Source organism: Microtus oregoni, unplaced genomic scaffold (genome assembly GCF_018167655.1).
Source record: "Microtus oregoni isolate MIOR12 unplaced genomic scaffold, Mior012 000003F_ref0000135, whole genome shotgun sequence".
NCBI lineage: Eukaryota > Metazoa > Chordata > Mammalia > Rodentia > Cricetidae > Microtus > Microtus oregoni.
This window is the reverse complement of record NW_024543062.1, coordinates 66627032-66646515: the sequence shown is the minus strand read 5'-3', so window position 1 is coordinate 66646515 and position 19484 is coordinate 66627032. Positions and strand designations below refer to the sequence as shown.

General features: G+C 42.4%; 1 protein-coding gene across 1 annotated transcript in view; it reads right to left on the bottom strand.

Annotated features, from left to right (window-relative positions):
* Kif14 (kinesin family member 14) overlaps nt 1–19484 on the bottom strand; it is a 72221-nt gene that overhangs the window by 34708 nt on the left and 18029 nt on the right. The window contains exons 9-17 of the mRNA XM_041648535.1: nt 17129–17245; nt 16567–16682; nt 11025–11197; nt 10225–10372; nt 9736–9799; nt 7362–7546; nt 2413–2515; nt 1359–1519; nt 599–746 (exon numbers count right to left, since the gene is read on the bottom strand). Coding sequence (XP_041504469.1) covers nt 599–746; nt 1359–1519; nt 2413–2515; nt 7362–7546; nt 9736–9799; nt 10225–10372; nt 11025–11197; nt 16567–16682; nt 17129–17245 — 1215 coding nt within the window. The remainder of the gene's footprint in view (nt 1–598; nt 747–1358; nt 1520–2412; nt 2516–7361; nt 7547–9735; nt 9800–10224; nt 10373–11024; nt 11198–16566; nt 16683–17128; nt 17246–19484) is intronic.

Below are 19484 nucleotides of genomic sequence, written 5' to 3'. Positions count from 1 at the left end.
TATAAAAGTCCCCCTTGTAATGACTGAGCAAGGATTCAAGCACATCAAAGTTGTCCTGGAGCCTTTTACTTCACTCAGGTCAAGTACTCTAACCAAACACGAATGTCACCAGTACAACCTCTGGGGGCACGCCCTCTAAAATGGGGTATTGGGGCAGAAAGGTTGGCACTAGGTCAGCCCGAGGAGCCACACCTCCTGTACTGGTGTGCAGCAGTCTATTTCCTCCCCCAGGAGCCACGATCTACCGTTAACTTGTTCCCTGGAAATGTGTGGCTCTAGCCCTAGTGTCAGACACTCCTCTGGAGAGTGTCTCACTTTGCTTATCCCAGGCTAGCCTTGAACTTGCTGTGTAACTGAAGATGTCCCTGAACTCCCGATCCTCCTGCCTCCACCACTCCAGTGCTGGGATGTGCACCACACACACCGCAGGTTCAAGGCTGTGTGGGTGAACTTGGCTGCCGGGAGAGGAAAAGAGACCCCTGCCTACCAACGTAGGGCTGATTACATTAATCTGTTAAACGCCATCCTGGAGGCAATCCATTTTAGCCCCACAACACTCGAGGAAACTATCAGAGAAAAGGCAAATGCTGCTTCTTACCAGTTCTGCTTCCAGGGCTCTGATTCTGCTTTCATAAGCAGCTTTTTGGGAAGAAAGCTCTTGTTGAGCCATTTCTTTGGCAATTTGAATTCCTTGCATCATTTCTTCCTTTGCCTTCAGCTGGGCATCTTTTATTTCTGCTTCAAGCCTATAAAATAGCAAGATATTTTTTAGGACAACGAATATTTTATATACCTAAGCAGTCTTCAGTTATATTAAAATGCTTCATATTAAAATAACATTTAAATGTGAATACTTAATTTTTGGTATTCTCTCTACAGTGTTTTCAGATTTTTTCCATTGGTTTTGAATTGTGTCCATACAAAAAATAGAACAAGATGAAAATATCATTATTCCCAGTTTAGTTATTATTGCAGATGCCTGATATTTAAATTAATACATTTTCCAGTGAGTAAAGAAAATATATCATATAAAATATTATAGCAAACATCTTAGCAAATATTGTAGTTAGCACAGTGAAAAAACTAAGGTATTTTAGGTTAAGTTAACAATGCCCTGATTCCATTTTAACTCATGATAGACTCTTTCCGAGACAGATCCCAGGCTGGCCTTCTGCATGCTCTGTACTTGACAATCCACTGACTTAGGACATGGCTGCTTTCCCACTTTATTCTGTACAGTATGTCAGGGTCTCTGAACTAGGCTGTGTCCTATGAACAGTTAACTCTGACACACACTTTCCTCGCGTACACACACACACACACACACACACACACTTTGCATCAGCGATAACACTTACTGTGATCTCTGTGCCATAAGTAACTCATTTTTGGCAAACTCAAAATCTTTTGGACCTTCGCTTGTGAGAGTTTGTCTACTTAACGGTCTTAGCCCTTTCTGGACTTCCACTGGGTGATTAAATCTAAAATAGTGATCTCCACCAAGAATCACCCGATCACCCTGAAACACAGGAAAAATGTACGATTTAAAGTGAGTCTAAATGAAAAAATTACAAACTTTTCCTAAAAATAAAAAAATTGAGAAAACAATAAAATATTGACAATGGTTTTCTATGTGAGATATAGTTTTAGTGTTTAGCTACACAATTCAAGATGACACAGTATTATTGATGATAGACATTAAAATCATAGCAACCATCACATTTGTTAAATATTTTTCATATGTCAAATATTGTTAAATAATTTACAATTGCATATATGATAAACATCTCATTCACATCCCACAACAACTCCTGAGCCATATCATTCCGATATTGGAAAGAGGGAGCTAAACACCCAGACTTTTCTAATAACCGCTGACACTAAGTACCTACTTTTTGCAAGCAATGGCGTAAAATTATACATGAATTATTATTTTTTTTACATGAATTATTTTTAATTTAATTTTCCACTATCCCTGAAAAGTAGAATTCATGGAAAATAACCATATTTGTGGGTTTGCCTGCAGCAGTTTAAGCCAGGTCTCCTGAGATAGCTGTTAATAGCACTCCAAAAGCATCCTAACTAGGTGGTATTATTCAATCATCTAGTTTGGTAACTTGACAAAGGTCACAGCCTGGGGACAGACAGAGTGAGGATTTCAGCCTCCACCCCCCCCCCCCCCGTGATTCCTAAGCCCAGGTCTTCACAGGACACATGATGATGGTGTCAACGGTGAATCCTGTTCACACCACTGGAACTTCTCTTTGTACAATGAATCAATCAACAGAAGAACTCTTGAAATGGAAAAGTTCTCAATTCAGATTAATGACTCGGAGAAAACACGGGTGTAGATGAGTGTCGTGACTTAGGGGGAGAAAACATGAACACCAACTGTAGCCCCTGTCGACTTACATGATGTAATACTGTGGGCTCCGAAATGTGCATCCCGTTTACATATGTCTTCGCTTCTCCAGCTGGGACAATACTCACTGTTCCTCCAAAATTTCTGATGGTACTGTTAAAATAAAAAGTGCATCATCATAATTACAGGATATGCTAAAAAGAAAATATAAGAGAGGATAAATCTGCTTAGATTATCTCTTTGGTAATAAATTCATACCAATTTATAGCAATAGTAATTTTTAATTATTTTATTTTTCCTCTAGATATACTCTGAAGTTGGTGAAAAACAAAACAAAACACCAGTACCCTTAGCAATTGTATCTGCCAGTGTAGGAGGAAGTTTCATTATATTTTGATTAATTTCTGGTGGGAAAAAAACACTAAAACAAACCTTCCCTAAAAATGAAAAACATACACAAAAAAAAGTTCAAAGGGAAAAAACCCAATCAAATATTGATAACGGTTACTCTGAGAGAGCGTTTTTATGTGTACTTATTTTTCTAAGCTTCTGGTTTTGCAACTGAGTACATCACTGGTGCTATAAATGGGCGTTCCTAATGGAGGAGTGCCGTATTGCTCAGGAGGAAAGCAGGGAGACAAAAGCACACCCTTAGCCATCTAACTAAACAGACCTTGACGGGGAGATGGGAGGGAGCAGTTACAAATGTCACACACACTAGGGAGACGTTCTTGGTCAGAAAATAGGAAATTTCACAGACGGAAGCAGAAAACCACAGCAAGGGGATGGCACCCACGTGGCAGCTCACACCTGTCTGTAACTCAGAGATCTGACACTCTCACACAGACATACATGTAGGCCAAACAGCAATGCACATAAAATAAAAATCAATACATTATTTTAAAAAAACTACAGCAAAAGCCAAGTCCTCTCTCAAGACCTTTAGCATTGATTAGGCTCCAATATTTGAAATTAGGGAATAATGTTGAATTAAAACATCCCCCCAAAACACATCTGAGCAAAAGAGCTCACTGCTGGGGGTGTGTCTCTCCCGTCAGGAGACTGTTTAAACCAGATAATTTTAAGCAGTCTGTCTTCCCTCTCTTACTTCCATCTACTCTGCCAGCAGAGGTCAGCAGACAGCCGTCAGAGTCCCGGACGCCAGTCTCCTTCACAGGCCACTATCCTCCACATGAACCTGTTTCTGTAGACAACCAGATTGGCATCTTCCTTTCCCTGAGTCCTTCATCAGGGCAGGGCCTCCTCTTCCTTATCAACACCACCCCACACACCTCATCCTGCAGGCCAGTCCCTGAGGTTCGAAGCGAATTCCTCCCATCAAGCACGCAGCGCTCATCTGGTCCTTGATGTGGGACTGAATGAGCACCGAAGTCTTCACTCACTGAGCCCATGGTGAAGACAGACATGAACGCAGTTCTCCTCCTGAGCACCATGGTCCAGTGAGTGAGACACACACACGCTGACTAGTCTACTAAATGGGCAGGAGAGAGCTCAAGGCGAGTGACAGACTTCCTGGGTCCCCCCGGGCCCCACTGGGCTCTTCGTTCTTTGGCATAGTTCTGCATCTTTGCCACTGATGAAATGATGCCGTACTTATTTGTTACATAAAATAATTACCAGTATAGCAAAAAAGCCTGAAAAACTTACATGCCCTACCAAATTAAAGGGCTCATCATGAAACTCGAGTTGTCAGAGCCATACAGTGTTAGAACAGTCCCATGTTTCTATAAATAGTCACAAGAGAAACAATAAAACACTCAGTATAAGGTTCACAAGAACTGGATTCTCTATGATTACTCATACAGAAATTAGTTTTGATCTCTAGCTCACACAGAACTTCAAAAATCTATAGGAAAAGCAAGGAAAACATCTGTATGATGTCACTGTGTGTGTTACTTGGGATAGAACCCTGGATCTTATGCAAGAATTCTACCACTGAGTTAATACCTTCAGCCCTCCCTCTTTTTCACTTTTTCTTTTGAGATAGGGTCTCACTAAGGCCCCAGGTTGTCCTTGAACTCATTTTGAAGCCCAGACTGGCCTTGCGTTTGTAATTCTCCTGCCTCAGTCTTCAAAGAAAGTACAGGTGGTTTGTGCCACTGGGTCTAGATGAATCATTCTTTTTTTAAACAAAATATGAAATTGGCAATCATATAAAGTAAAAAATTAATGCTAGGCACTAAAACAAAGAATTTTAATCAATATAACATAACAATAAATATGACTCATACTAGGGAAAAAAAGATGCTTGCAATACATAAAACTACAAAATACTAGAACCCAGAATATGTAAAGAATGCCTGAAAATTATTAAGAAAAACCGAGAGAGGACATACATAGACAGGCAAGTAAAAGAGGCACAACACCATTAACCAGAAACATGCAAAATGAATCAGTGAGATGCTACTTTGTGTTCACTAAATTTACAAACTAAAAATCTGACAGCATGAAGTGCTGATGATGTGGAGTAGTAACGATATTTTCAGGAACAATGGTGATAAAAATGGATAATAATTTTGGACAACAATCTGAAAGCACTTGGTAGGATTGAACATGCACATTTCCCAGAGCCTCGTATCTCTAGACATGCTTTTTAAATTTTAAAATATTTACCATAGCATAATGAAAATGTCATCCTATTTAAATAGCATGTATGTTCTCATAGCTCAGAACTCCCTAGTTCCTACCAGTTTCCCCGCAGACCCTTTGGGTCAGTGGGGTTTACCATTCAGGGACCTGTCCTGGACAAACTACCATTGAGTCAGGAGTCACAAGCATACCTGGGAAAGCACCAAGGGCAAGCCCCATTCCCTGGGGGCCTAGGACAGTGTTAATCATATAAAAGCACAGATAGGATCACTACTGGTGTTAATGATGAGTTTTTTAAGGCCTTATCCTAGCATTCCTGATGTTCATCCTCCTGTAATAAGCAAAGATGCTAGGGGACAGGGCAGTATGATTAATTAGCAGCTACTGGAATCCCCTTTGTCACCCTGGCTGCCTTAAGCAAAAGGACCGTCAGTCTAAACCAGCCAGACCATATCCTATGTTAGCACCAGCCATTGTGGACACGCCACAGACACTGATAAAACTACTTGATGATTACAGCTGACTGCTATCGCTCCTTGTGGTGTCTGAATGAGAATGATGCCTTATAGGCTCATGTATTTGAATGTTTGGTTCCCTGATGGTGGACTGTTTAGGAAGAATTAGGGGGAGGTGTGTCCCTGGGAGAGGGCTTTGAGGTTCTAAAAGACCACACAAGACTCAGTCTGGTCCCCTCTCTTAGCCTGCTGCCTGTGAATCAAGAAGAAAGCTCTAAGCTACAGCAGGCAGACGCCATGCCCCCGGCCGTGATGCCCGATGCTCTGTAACTGTAGGCAAGACCTCAAGTGCTTCCTTTTATAAGTTGCCTTGGTCAAGGTGTTTCATCACAACAACAGAACTGTGACTAAGACACTCTTGAAACTGCAGCCTTAGCCAAAACCTTGGTGAACTTCAGCAATCATTTCCTTCTAAGCCAGGTAGGGAGCCTTTCTCCTTCTGACCTACAGAGCTGAGTGGTGCTACAGAAGCCTCTCTGTGATTGGTGCAAACACAAATACTCACATGAAGGTCTATTGTGATTGGTCCAGACACCCGTCCACAACTGTCTAAAAAGGGATAGAGATAGGGGACTCTGGAGTTCTAAGGCTGGAGAAGGAAACCAGACTGTAAAGAGCCAGTGATGCTGCAGACCCTGGTGGCTGGAAAAGAATCAGGAGGTTCAGACACCCCAGGCGTGGGAGTCACTAACAGTGGCCACTGTCAAGGGCTAGGGAATCCCAATACCTAGGTCTGCCCAGAAGCTGCAATGACAGCTGTGGCCAAGGGCTAGGACTACACAGATCTGTAATACTCGTAGAGGTCAGGGTCCCACCATCTGAATCCTAAATGGGAGCCCTAAGACTATGGGTGCCACCTGCTGCCACCCCACCACCGCACGGCCTGCTGCTGTGCTCACTGCTACCAAGGCCTGCACAAGAAAACCTTTTCCATGCCTATGAATTTCTCTTCCAGCAGTGCAAAATGACCCACCCATTTGACTGGTAATACTTAAGGGAATATTATGAGAGCAAAATGGTAAAAGCTCAAATGTCTGTTAATAAAATAAACTGCAAAGCCGGGCGGTGGTGGCGCACGCCTTTAATCCCAGCACTTGGGAGGCAGAGGCGGGCGGATCTCTGTGAGTTCGAGGCCAGCCTGGTCTACAAGAGCTAGTTCCAGGACAGGCTCCAAAACCACAGTGAAACCCTGTCTCGAAAAACTAAAAAAAAAAAATAAAAAATAAAATAAAATAAACTGCAATGATCCAAGATAAATTCAGATAATGGAATACTTCACACCAGTGAAAATAAGAATCTTGAAATGGATAAAACTTAAAAATACAACATAAAGTCAAAAATGTTCACAAACAGAATTATCCCAGCAATATATATTATATATATATAATAAACTCACATAAAACAAAAAAATTTAATTTATCAATCCAACCAAAAAGTCTTCCATATAAGACAGATAATTTACTTCACGCATCCCATTCTAATTCTAAGAACAGAAAGTACCCTTTAATTGGCAGATCAAGTACCACAGTGCATCACGCTGAACCTTACAGTGAAAGCAACTCATCTGTTGTCTTTAAACACATTCACTAAGTCTTTCCTCTCTTAAAGAGAGGGTGAGAGGCATGGTGGTGCATGCCTTTAATCCCAGCACTCAGAAGGCAGATGCAAGGGAATCTCTGAGCTTAAGGCCAGCCTGGTCTACAGCAGAGTAAGTTCCACGACAGCCAGGCTACACAGAGAAACTCTGTCTCAAGAAAACCAAAGGTGGGGTGGGTGGCGGAGGTTGGAGAAGTATTGAGAAGAATCAATAGGAGCGAATGCCTTATGTAGACAACGCCCCGTGAACAAGACCCCATTGCAGGAGACTGACATACCAGTGGTCATCCGCAATCAGCACTCCGGATAACTGGATGTCGTGGCTTGAGTCTGGCTTATACTTCCCAACTGTAGTGATGCCTTCTTTCACCATGTAGAGTAGCATCTCTGACAACTGTGGGTCTTCATTGAGGTTAACAAGGTTTGGCAGATGGTTATCCATTTGAAACGTAACTCCTGCTTTCTGGTAGAAGTGAAAAGAAAATCTTAACTACAGCATGAAATTATTAAACTCTCCTGAAAGAAGGGTCTATGTTAAATATTAGAGTCACTTTTGATAGAGTTTTAGCACATAACAGGTTCACTGAGATTGAAGTCCAGTGGTAGAGTACATGCATGTGAAGTGCCCTGCTTTTAGTCCCGAGCATACACATACGCACTCATACACAAGTGTGTGTAAGAGCGTGTGCACGCACATACTGCTCGCTGTGCCTGTCACCATCACACTCCTAAACTCTGTAGCTCTTTCTTCACAGTCACACCAACCCATCACTACCAGCTTGATTCTGTGCCACCTTAGAGGGGACCAGTTCTGCTCAATTTCATCAGCTCCACCTTAAATCAACTCACCAGAATCCCTGAAGCAGCTTCTAGAGTGCCCTGTTGGCTATTTCCCTTGTTTCATATTCCTACACCAGGAAATTCCTCAACTCCCTGTCAAATACTTCCAAGAGCTTTTCACTTCCTAAAGAGTAAAGACTAAATTGCTTAGCCTGAAAACCAAGACCGCAGTAAACCAGTGTCTCTCCTTTCCATATTTACTTATGACGCCGTCTAAACCCCTTGGCCTCTTCTCCTCTCTTGTGCTTTCCCTTCTACAACACTTTGGTTTCACCTGAAAAAAATCTTACCCAACCTCAAATCTCCCCGCTTTTGTTGTTTTGTTTTTTTTCTTGTGTAATTCAGGCTGTAACTGTGTACTCCAAGCTGGTTTCAAACTCAGGATCCTCCTGCCCAGTCTCAAAATGTTGGAATTAGAGGCATGGACCACCACACCAGGAAAATCCTGTCTCTTCTATTAAGATGTCCTGGCCATTCCCAAATAACTCTGAGTGTGTGTGTGTGTGTGTGTGTGTGTGTAGGTAGGAATCAACAATGGGTATCTTTCTCGTTAATTCTCCATTGACCCCAGACAATTCTCATTTTCAGAGTCCTATGTGTGGCTCTATTCTTCTTCTAGTTATTGTCCAATCAACTGTCCTCTGCTCCCCCACCCCACACTTTAGTGGCCTACAATACCTACATTTCTAAAACGTGGGAATGCTCTTGACTTCCACTTCTACTATCCCAACATCTGAAATCAGTTATCCCAGGCCTGGTGACACGGCTCCATAAAGGTGCTGCTGTACAAACCTGACCCCAGCTCAGACTCTCCAGAACCCAAGCCAGATTGGAAGGATGGAGGGAGAGAATCACCTCCACACAATTGCCCTCTGACCTCCAAATGACTGCTATGGCATGCACGCCATATTACATATATATGTAATATATGCACTTATTTAAGATATATATACACATACTTAAGAAATGAAAATAAAGACAACAATCCTTTTCTCCACACTCTGTCTCCTGAACACCTCCTCCATTACCACCACTGCCCTCGCTCCAAGTTCTCCCTATCTCTTGCCTTAACTACACCAGCAGCTCCTAATGCCTGTCTTTCCAAACACTGGCCCTTCCTTCTTCCAATCTATCTTTCATGTTTTTACTAGAAGAACCCACAGGAACAGGAAAAGTTCACTTGGGTGTAGTGGCACATGACTACAGTTCCTGCATTTGGAGGCTCTATGCAATCACAACCTAGATCTAAATGCTCCCCCCATCCTGATTCTTTTGTTTTAGTTCTAAAGCTCAGCACATACCAGCCACAGGGACAGCTGGTGATCCCTTAGAGCCTCCGTGGTGGAGAGGATAAGGCAGGCAACAGTCAAAGAGAAGAGCCCTATGCCTCAGACAGGGCACAACCAGAACGGAGTAGGATAAGAGCTGCTGCCTGGCGGACGGGCTCCTGACACACCAGCCACACCAACTGTGGCAGCCCCAGCACCGTGAACTTGGCTGCCGTGCCAGTGTCCCAGGAGACAGCACTGGTCTGGCCACCCGGACAGAGCCTGTGCGGGAAGGCTGCTTAGGTGGGGCAGACACAGGTCTGATTCCTGGAAAAGGCGCGGATCCCAACTGGAGAAAGCAACAGTGCCCTTGTGGTTGGCATTTTTAAACCTCTCAGCTTTAGCCCTTGGTCTCTAACAATTCTTTATGTTAACTATCTTTACGTATTTCTCTGTACAGAGTTATTATATGATAAAGATAAAAAATGAAATTTACAGGTGTACTTTTTCTACTTCAAATTAGTTTAGGAAATTGAAATGATACCTGTAACTCCTTTGTCTCTTGAAGTTTTCTTTTCTCAGCTTGTTCGAACTTTTCTTTCCATACTCTTTCCAAAAAAAGAAAATATTGAAGTTAAAACATTCATTTACGTAAAATCAAAATCAAAAGAACATCTTTGAAGCTTGCGGAATACTAGTATTTCAAAAGGACAACTGGCCAGGCAGTGGTGGTGCATGCCCTTACTCCCAGCAGTTGGGAGGCAGAGGCAGGCAGATCTCTGTGAGTTCGAGGCCAGCCTGGTCTACACAGAGAGTTCCAGGACAGTTAGGGTTGTTACACAGAGAAATCCTATCTCAAAAAACAGAAAAGGAAAACAAACAAACAAACAAAAGACCACTGCAAACAAGCTGCTCCCTTCTAAAGGAGGTGGAGAGAGATCCAATGGTCTTTGCCTTTGCCCCCCCCCCCCCCCCCCCCCCCCCCCGCGGTCCAGTCTGCAGGAACACATTCCATGGCTCCGGGGGCACTCACCTTTGCAGCTCTGCCATGTCTCTCTCCTGCTGATGCAGCTTCATCCGCAAGGATGTTATCTCTTGTCGGCAGAGTCTATACCGTTCAGGGTCAATATTCCGGTTGTTTCTCTGAGCAGCTTTTAACTTCTCAATTTCTGCTTTCAGTTCTGAAGATTCATAAAGAGACACGTGATGAACAACCACCTCTGGAAAAGGCTGCTTCTGCTTGCTACCCCCCTCCCCTTCCTCAGCCTTTGCTATGACTTCCCTCTCGGCCTCCTCTTTTTCTCACTGTATGCCACCTTCCTCCATCACTGTCGGGTTTACAACTGGAATGTATGAGCAAATAGGTGTGGAAAAAATAGTTTTCTTAAAAACCATATACATTAAGATTGGAATTAGAAATTTAATAAATCTAAATTGCAGAATGATATCTTTTGTAATTGAGAAAATGGGACTGCAGAGATGGCTCCCTTGGTAAAATGCTTCTTGTGCATTCCTGAGAATGGGGATAGCACCCATGTACATGCTGGGTGGGTGTACCAGCCTGTCTGTAACCCACTCTACTTGCAAGGCAGTGACAGGGGACTCCCCAAAGCAAGCTGGCTAGTTAGCTTAGACAAACTGGGGAGCTTGGGGTCAAGTGGGAGACACGATCTCAATATGAAATCTGGCGAGCAACCTAGGGAGACTGCCAACATTAGCCTGGGGCTTCCATAACACAGCATGCCAACACATGTGCATCCACACACAGACGCATATACAGTGTGCACAGACATGTCTGTGCAAATCGTGAATAGTATTTCAGTTAATGCTCACCTCTGATTAACTTTGCATTCATATCTTCGTTGACTTTGGCGATATTGACTATCAGGCGGGCTTGGGTGGCGTATCTAAGTGTGCTTAGTGTTTCCTCGATGTTGCTGGCAGCAGGACTGATGGTAGCAATCATTGCTGTTTTGGAATTCCCACCCAGGCTTTCTTTTAAAAGCCTTTAAGGAGAAGGGAAAACAGCACAATTAGACTTTTCTTCTATAACCACCTAGAGCAGAAACTGTCTAGAAAACCCAAACCAATGACAAGAGCACACAACACAATACTGACTCTCAACTCACACACCATTAAAGCCTCTTACATCTCATAAATACATTGTTTTCTCTTACAGTTTCTTCTCATTTCTTTTTAAATTTTTTTTGAGACAGAATCTCACTATGCAGCTAGGCTGAAACTTGCTATTCCAGGTTGGCCTCCAATCCACAGAGATCTGCCGGAGATCTGCCTGCCTCGGCCCACCAAGTTCTGGGATTAAAGGCATGGACCACTACCATGCCTGACCCATGCTTCTGGCTTCTCTTATTTCTTCTATATTGCTTCATAAAGTAATAAACTGTTTATAGGCTTCATGCATGATCCAACATTCTTTAGTAAGATGTTTCCCTTTAGATGTGATTTCGTACAGCAAGGAGACTGTGTGTCTTTATCATCTCTGTACACCCAGTGCCATCATAACCTGCAGGAGTTAGTTCCCAATACATGCTGAAAATGATGACTTAACATATAAACATCCCGTACTGTACTGTGTGTAAAAGAGACTATAATACTCAATATATCTTTATTATCACAGAATGAATTTCACTATTCCTAGCTTCTCAAGTCATTTTTTTTAAAAACCCTATTCTCCCTTTTAAGTTTCAAGACAGAAATAACATTATAATTTAGCATGAAAAGCTGGGCATGGTGTGAGCCACTTGGAAGGCTGATGCAGAAGGACTGCCATGGGTTCAAGGCCATCCTGGGCTACATAGTCTATTCTAGAACAAAGAGAGAGCTGTCTGATGAGAAGAAAACCTAAATAAACATAGAAGAGCAACAATACACCAATTATAAAGATACACTACTGCTGTTGTAGATGTGGTTCTTGCCCAGTTGAACACCAAGCCTCCTCCACTTGAGTTAGCAAACTGAAAATATCATGTATTTAATAAAGCAAGTGAAAGACTTGTATAATACAAACGTTAAGACATTAAAGAAATAAATTGAAGAAGATAGAAAGATCTCTAATGTGCATGTATTGGTAGGATTAATATTGTGAAAATGGCCATCCTACCAACAGCAACTTATAAATTCAATGTAACATCCATCAAAATTTCAACACACTTCTTAACAGAAATTAAGAAAACAATCTTCTACTTCATATGGAAACACACACACAAACCCAACCCCAAAACAACAGCAAAAAACACAAGAACAAATAAAAAAAAAACAGAATAACTAAAACAATCCTGAATAAAACAAGAATTTCTGAAAGTATTGTCATCCCAGATTTCAAGTTGTATTACAAGCTATAGTAATAAAAACAACATGGTATTAGCATAAAATAAACACATTGATCAACAGAATAGAACTGAAGATCCAGACATAATTCTATACACCTGAATTTTGACAAAGAATACAAATATTCACACTGGAGAAAAGACAGCACCTTCAACAAATGATGCTGGTCACATGGATGTCTGTGTGCAGGAGAATGCAAATAGATCCATACCTATCACTCTGCACAAAACTCAAGTCCAAATGGTTCAAGTACCTCAATACAAAATCAGATACCCTGATTGTGACAGAAGATGAAGTGGGGAATAGGCTCGAACTCATGGGCCCGGGAAAGGACCTTCTGAACAGGACACCATGAGAACTCACGGGCCCGGGAAAGGACCTTCTGAACAGGACACCATTAGAACTCATGGGCCCAGGAAAGGACCTTCTGAACAGGACACCATGAGAACTCACGGGCCCAAGAAAGGACCTTCTGAGCAGGACACCATTAGAACTCATGGGCCTAGGAAGGGACCTTCTGAGCAGGACACCATGAGAACTCACGGGCCCAGGAAAGGACCTTCTGAACAGGACACCATGAGAACTCACGGGCCCAGGAAAGGACCTTCTGAACAGGACACCATGAGAACTCATGGGCCTAGGAAGGGACCTTCTGAACAGGACACCATGAGAACTCATGGGCCCGGGAAAGGACCTTCTGAACAGGACACCATGAGAACTCATGGGCCTAGGAAGGGACCTTCTGAACAGGACACCATGAGAACTCATGGGCCCAGGAAAGGACCTTCTGAACAGGACACCATTAGCACAGGCACTGAGAACAACAACACATAAACGGGATCTCACACAGGTGAGAAGCTTCTGTACTGCAAAGGACACTCATTCTGACAAAGTGGCAGCCTATACCCGACAGAGGGCTAATATCCAAAATATGTAAAGAACTCAAAAAACTGAGTATCGAGAAAACAAATAACCCAATTTAAAAATGAGATACAGAACTAAGCAAGGTTCTCACAAGATGAAGCACAAGTGGCTGAGAAAGACTTAAATGTTCAACATCCTTAGACATCAGGGAAATAAATGCAAATGAAGGAAGACTACTTTGAGATTTCGTATTACTTCAGTTGGAGTGGCCAGGACCAACAAAACAAATGAAAGCACAGCACACACTGTCAAGGGTGCAAGAAAAGAGAAACATTTATTTCCTGCAGGTGGGACTATAAACTTGTACAGTCTCTATGAAAATTACTGTGGCGGTGAAGATGGATGCTATAAAGTAGTCCCACACTAGCCCAGAACTGAGTATAATAAAGGGTTCTTTATTTAGGGCTAGACTCACAGGTCACAGTCCTCTGCACAGGAGGGGAACAGGAACTGAATCCAGCAGCACAGAGACAGGGGGATAGGGAGAGGGAGGGAGCACACACACACACCTTGTACAAGTTTTACAGCTGCATTTTAGTATAGGAGACCACACCCAAGTGGGCTGGTATCTTAAAGACTATTGGCTGAAGGAGTTTCCACACATGGTGGTTCCTCAGGAAGCTGGAACAGATCTACCTCAAGATCCCACTGTACCACTCTTGGACATGCACCCAAAGGATGCCCCACCCTACCATAGGTGCTTGCTCACCCATGGTCACTGCTGCTTTGTTCTTAATAGTCAGAAATTGGAAGCAGCCTAGATGACAATGAAAATGTGATACATTTACACAATGGAATATTAGTCAGCTGGTGAGAAAAATGAAATTATGAAATATTCATGTAAATGGTGGAGCTAGAGGAATCATCCTGACTGAGTAACCTCCTATGTAAGGCCTCCACATGCATACTGCAACATGCACACACACAAAATCAGATTTAAAAAAAATCCCCCAAAACAAGAAGTCATTTTTCTTGAATATTTATCATTTTTCACACCATCAAGTAGAAAATTTTCAAGAAAAATCATTATATGCTACAGGCTATCTTATCTATATTAATGTTTATTAGAAGTTGAACATTAAATTCATACCGGGACAATGATGTTTCAGAAGTAAAATGAACACTCATAAAAACTCGGAAGAGCTATGTGCTAGCTGTTAAGTGCTAGGCAAACAAAATTATTCAATTTCACTTTATACACAGAGCAAATGTTCTGTCATACATTTGAAGTACTAACAAGCATAAGCAGAGAGCTTTACAATCATCTCTGAAGACATTCCAGGTAGATTGTTTCTAGAATTCATAATTCTCCTCTAAGCCAAAACATGAAATCAGTCCACCATCCTTTTCTTTCTCTCTCTCTCTCTCTTATTGTTAGAGTTAAACCTTATTATTTAGACACAAAGGGAGAAATGTGTAGAAAGTTTCTTTACACTGTGTGAAAATGTGTCACAGTAACTGGTTTAATAAAAAGCTAAATGGGCAATAGCTAGGCAGGAGGAATAGCAGGGACTTCTGCACAGAGAGATCAGGGAAGAAAGGCAGAGTTGCCAGCCAGACACTGAGGAAACAGGATGGGTAAAATTAAGATGAGGTAATGAATATGTGGAAGATTAAAAAATATTAAGATTAAAAAAATATGGGTTAATTTAAGTTATAAGAGCTAGAAACAAGCCTAAGCTAAGGCCAAGCTTTCAAAATTAATAATAAGCCTCTGGTCATTTTCTTGTGAGCTGGCAGCCCAAAAGAAAAGTCTATCTACTGTGTGTGTGTGGGTGGGTGAGTGGGTGTGGGTGGGTGTGTGTTTGGCATTGCTGGGGTCTGAACCTAAAACTTCCTGTTATGTGGGATTCCCCTCTGTATGCTGTGACTACCATTGGTTAGTAAAGAAGCTGTCTTAGGCCTGCACAGAGCAGAATAGAGAGAAGTAGGTGGGGAAAACTAAACTGAATGCTGGGAGAAAGAAGGAGGAGTCACTGAGAAGCCATGTGGCCCCATCAGAGATAGACGCCAGAACTTTACCAGGTAAGCCACAGCCACGTGGCGATACACAGATGAATAGAAATGGGCTAAATTAAGATGCAAGAGTTAGCCAATAAGAAGCTAGAACTAATGGACCAAGTAGTGATTTAATTAATATAGTTTCTGTGTGGTTATTTCAGGTCTTAGTGCTAGGCAGTCAGGAAATAAACAAGCAACCTCCTGCAACAGTCCTGCAAGACTTTGTGCACACCAGCAAGCACTCTACCACCATCCCCACCCACTATATCTTACACTGTTATTTATTTTTCAGGAGCTGAGGAGATGGGTCAGTGGGTAAAGTACTTGTGCAAGCATGAGGACCTGAGCTCTGGTCCCCAGAACTCACAGAAAAGCTGGGCACAGATGGGAGGTGGTGGCACACATCTTTAATCCCAGCACTAGGGAGGCAGAGGCAGGCATATATCTCTGCGAGTTTGAGGCCAGTCTGCTCTACAGAGCAAGTTTCAGGACAGCTAGGGCAGTTAGTTACACAGACAAACCCTATCTCAAAATAGCCAAAAAAAAGAAGGTTGAACACACTTTGGTGGCTTGAGCCACTGAGTTAGCGCTCCCCCCACCCCCACTCTCCTCTCCTCTGTGGCCTTCTCCCACCCCTTCCGCTTCATGGTTATGAAGCAGAAGCAAGCTCTCAGCTACTGCTCCAGCTCCAAGTCTGCCTCTGCTGCCTTTCTCCTCACCATGGTCATGGACTCACTCTCTGAAACTCCAAGCAGGTCTGCAATTAGATGTGTTTTTCTAGATTGCCTTGGCCGTGGTGTTTTATCACAGCAGTAGAACAGTGACTAAGATACACCCCATACTCCCAGTCCTGGAGAAGCAGAAGACTCCAGAGACTAGCCAGCTATTCAAACCAGAACACCGAGTTCCAGATTCAGTGAGAGATCTTTCTAAAGAATCAGGCAGAGAGAGGACAGAGGAGACTCTGAATTTGACCTCTGGCCTCCACATGCACACACGCAGGCAAGCACTCATGCCACGTAAGTGTGCAAACATGCATACACCACAGACATACACCAAAAACAAAACAAACCCCATTACTTATGTTTTGAAAGATACTTGCCATGTAAGAACAGATTCACGATATGGAATAAAAACCCTTTTTCCATTTGCTTGCTCGGAGAGCGCAGATATGACCTTTCCCAGAGTCAGCAAGGACTTGTTAATGCTTACACCTTCCTGTAGTACGGTTAAAAATAGTTATTTTTCTTAACATTTCAGCAACAGATCTATACCATAAAATACCTCACTCCTCATACAATTACTGAGTAAATACTTTCTTCCATAAACTATCAACATTTTTATGACTCAAAATTATTAATTTTCTGTGAAAAGTAATCACAATGAAGTATGCGACCTACTGCAATCTAAAAAGTAAAGATAAAGATACTTTGCTTTTTGTTGTTAAGTATATTCAAGTTACACTCTCCTAAAAATAATGCCCTCAAAATAAGTTTCACCATCATGGCAAGACTAAGGGAAAAGGTAGGGCCCACCTGTGGTCCCAGCTATGATGGAGCCTGAGGTAGGAGGGTCACTGTGCAAAGGAGTTGATGGTCAGCCTCAGCAACTCAGACCCCACCGTACAAGAGGCAGGGAGAATGAGTGACCAGCGCCCTTCTTACCTTCAATCGCTCCCCACTCGTGTGGGCAGCAGAGCAGCGCTCGCTGCCTGCCAAATCTATGAGGTTTATGCGGCTTGTGATTCTGTGGTCATGCTCTTCCCCTTCCACGAATTCTGTCTATAATAACATCAAAGGAAAATAAAGCAAGACTCTTTTAATAGCTTGCCATCAACATAAGTCTTTAAAGGGCAAAGTTACTCAAGTTATAAATTATTTATTTTTAAAACCATCTCTGGGCTGGAGAGATGGCTCAGCAGCTAAGAGCACTGGCTGCTCTTCCAGAGATTCAGAACAGATCCAGAAGTTCAATTCCCAGTAACCACATGGTGGCTCACAACCATCTATAACAGGATCTGATGTCCTCTTCTGACATGTGGGTATGCAAGCAGCCCACACAGACATAAAACATAAATAAATTAAAAAACAAAAAACAAACCCATCTCTTACTATGTAACAATGCATACATAGCCATGAAGTCTACTAAAAAGAACACATTGAGTAGAGCTTAGATTGCAACAAATATATAAAAGAACTTACTTTAAAAAGAGCAAAAGCCTTAACCACTTAAGTATCTTAAGCAAACAACTAGGTGTTTGGGTTCAGGCTTTACCGTAGCCCATGGCATCCATTCTGGAATGTTTGGGGTGAAACTTCCCATCCCAGGTCCCTCCCCTGGGAGTTGCTATTAGGGACTATGGACCCCCAGACCCTGAATTTCCTGTGACCCCTTGACTGCTGGAGTAAACAGCTTGTTTTCCTGTGCTTGTAACTGCTCTGAGCATTGTCTCTCTGTCTCTATGTGTGTGTGTGTGTGTGTGTGTGTGTGTGTGTGTGTGTGTGTGTTAGTCTCCAGCTGCTTGCCCAACTAGCAAACCTCCTATATTGCAGGTGATAAGCTACAGGCATAGTACCGTAGTACACATAGTATAGGCGCTACAGGACCGTACGTAGTACACATAGTAGTAGCTACAAGTTGCCTCAGTCCAGACTCCACCTCCGAGAAAGCCCACCAAACGGTGGTGACCCCTCCCCAGAGAGTCTTAAGACCACTCCCACGGGCTATTTAAACTGCCCCTCAGAGACTGAGCTCGTGGTCTTTCTGATTCTCCTTCCCCTCTCCAACTGGAAGGACACCTGGGAGTGCTAGCATCCATTAAGCCTGGGCTTTTTCTAGTTTGGTTTGATTTGGTCTGATTTGGATTATTGTGTTGGCGAAGAAGTTTGTTGGGCCGAAAAACTTTGCCCTAGGAATAGAAAAATGTTGTTTAGTCAGGTGGTGGTGGCACACACCTTTAATTCCAGCACTTGGGAGGCAGGTGGAACTATTAGAGTTTGAGGCCAGCCTGGTCTACAGAGCAAGTTCCAAAACAGCCAGGGCTACACAGAGAGACCCTGCCTTGGGGGTTAAAAAAGAAAAAGAAAAATCTTGCTTATTTCATTTGTTGCTTATCTCAAAAGAATAATAGCAAAACATTTTAAATCGATATATAAATGATCGGTATATTTAACGGCAGAGAAAAATCAAACAATTATAATAGTGGAATATTGTAAAACTTTAAAAATTATCTCTACAAAGAATTTCTATGGCATGTGAGTGTTAAAAAGTTTTGTGAGCTGGGCTATGGTGGCGCATGCCTTTAATCCCAGCACTCGGGAGGCAGAGGCAGGCGGATCTCTGTGAGTTCGAGACCAGTCTGGTCTACAGAGCTAGTTCCAGGACAGGCTCCAAAGCCACAGAGAAACCCTGTCTCAAAAAACAAAAAAAAAAAACAACAAAAAAAAATTAAGTTTTATGAAATTTGATTGTGATTATAGTTAACTGAAAGATCATATAACAAAATGCTTACAGAGACTTGAGGAGTGGAATCTATGGGTTATTTCTTATTATTCTTTTTCTGTGTTTGTGTGTATATGTGTGTGAGTGCATGTGTGTGAGTGTTCATGAATGTGTGTACTCATGCACATGGAGATTAACCTCAGGTGTTTCTCTTTAGAACTGTCCATCCCCTCCTTACCCTGAAGTCTACCACACAGTTCAGGCTGTCTGGGCAACGAGCTAGGGGGTCTGTCTGTCTGTGCCTCTCCAGGGCTGGGACTGTAAATCTGTGCTATTGTGCCCAACGTTTTAACATGCTTGCGTCTCAAGCCCTTTACACACTGACTTACCTCCCTAGCCTTAAAACCACCTTTTATTTTCTAATGTTTTCCCAAGTGTTCTAAAATTACTATATATTGTCATATATTGCTAAGTTTTTATCAATGATAACATAAATTGTTAGTCGTCTATTACTGATATAGATTACTGATAATCATAAATTATTAATAATGTGCTTTTGATTAAAAACAGCAAATGTAA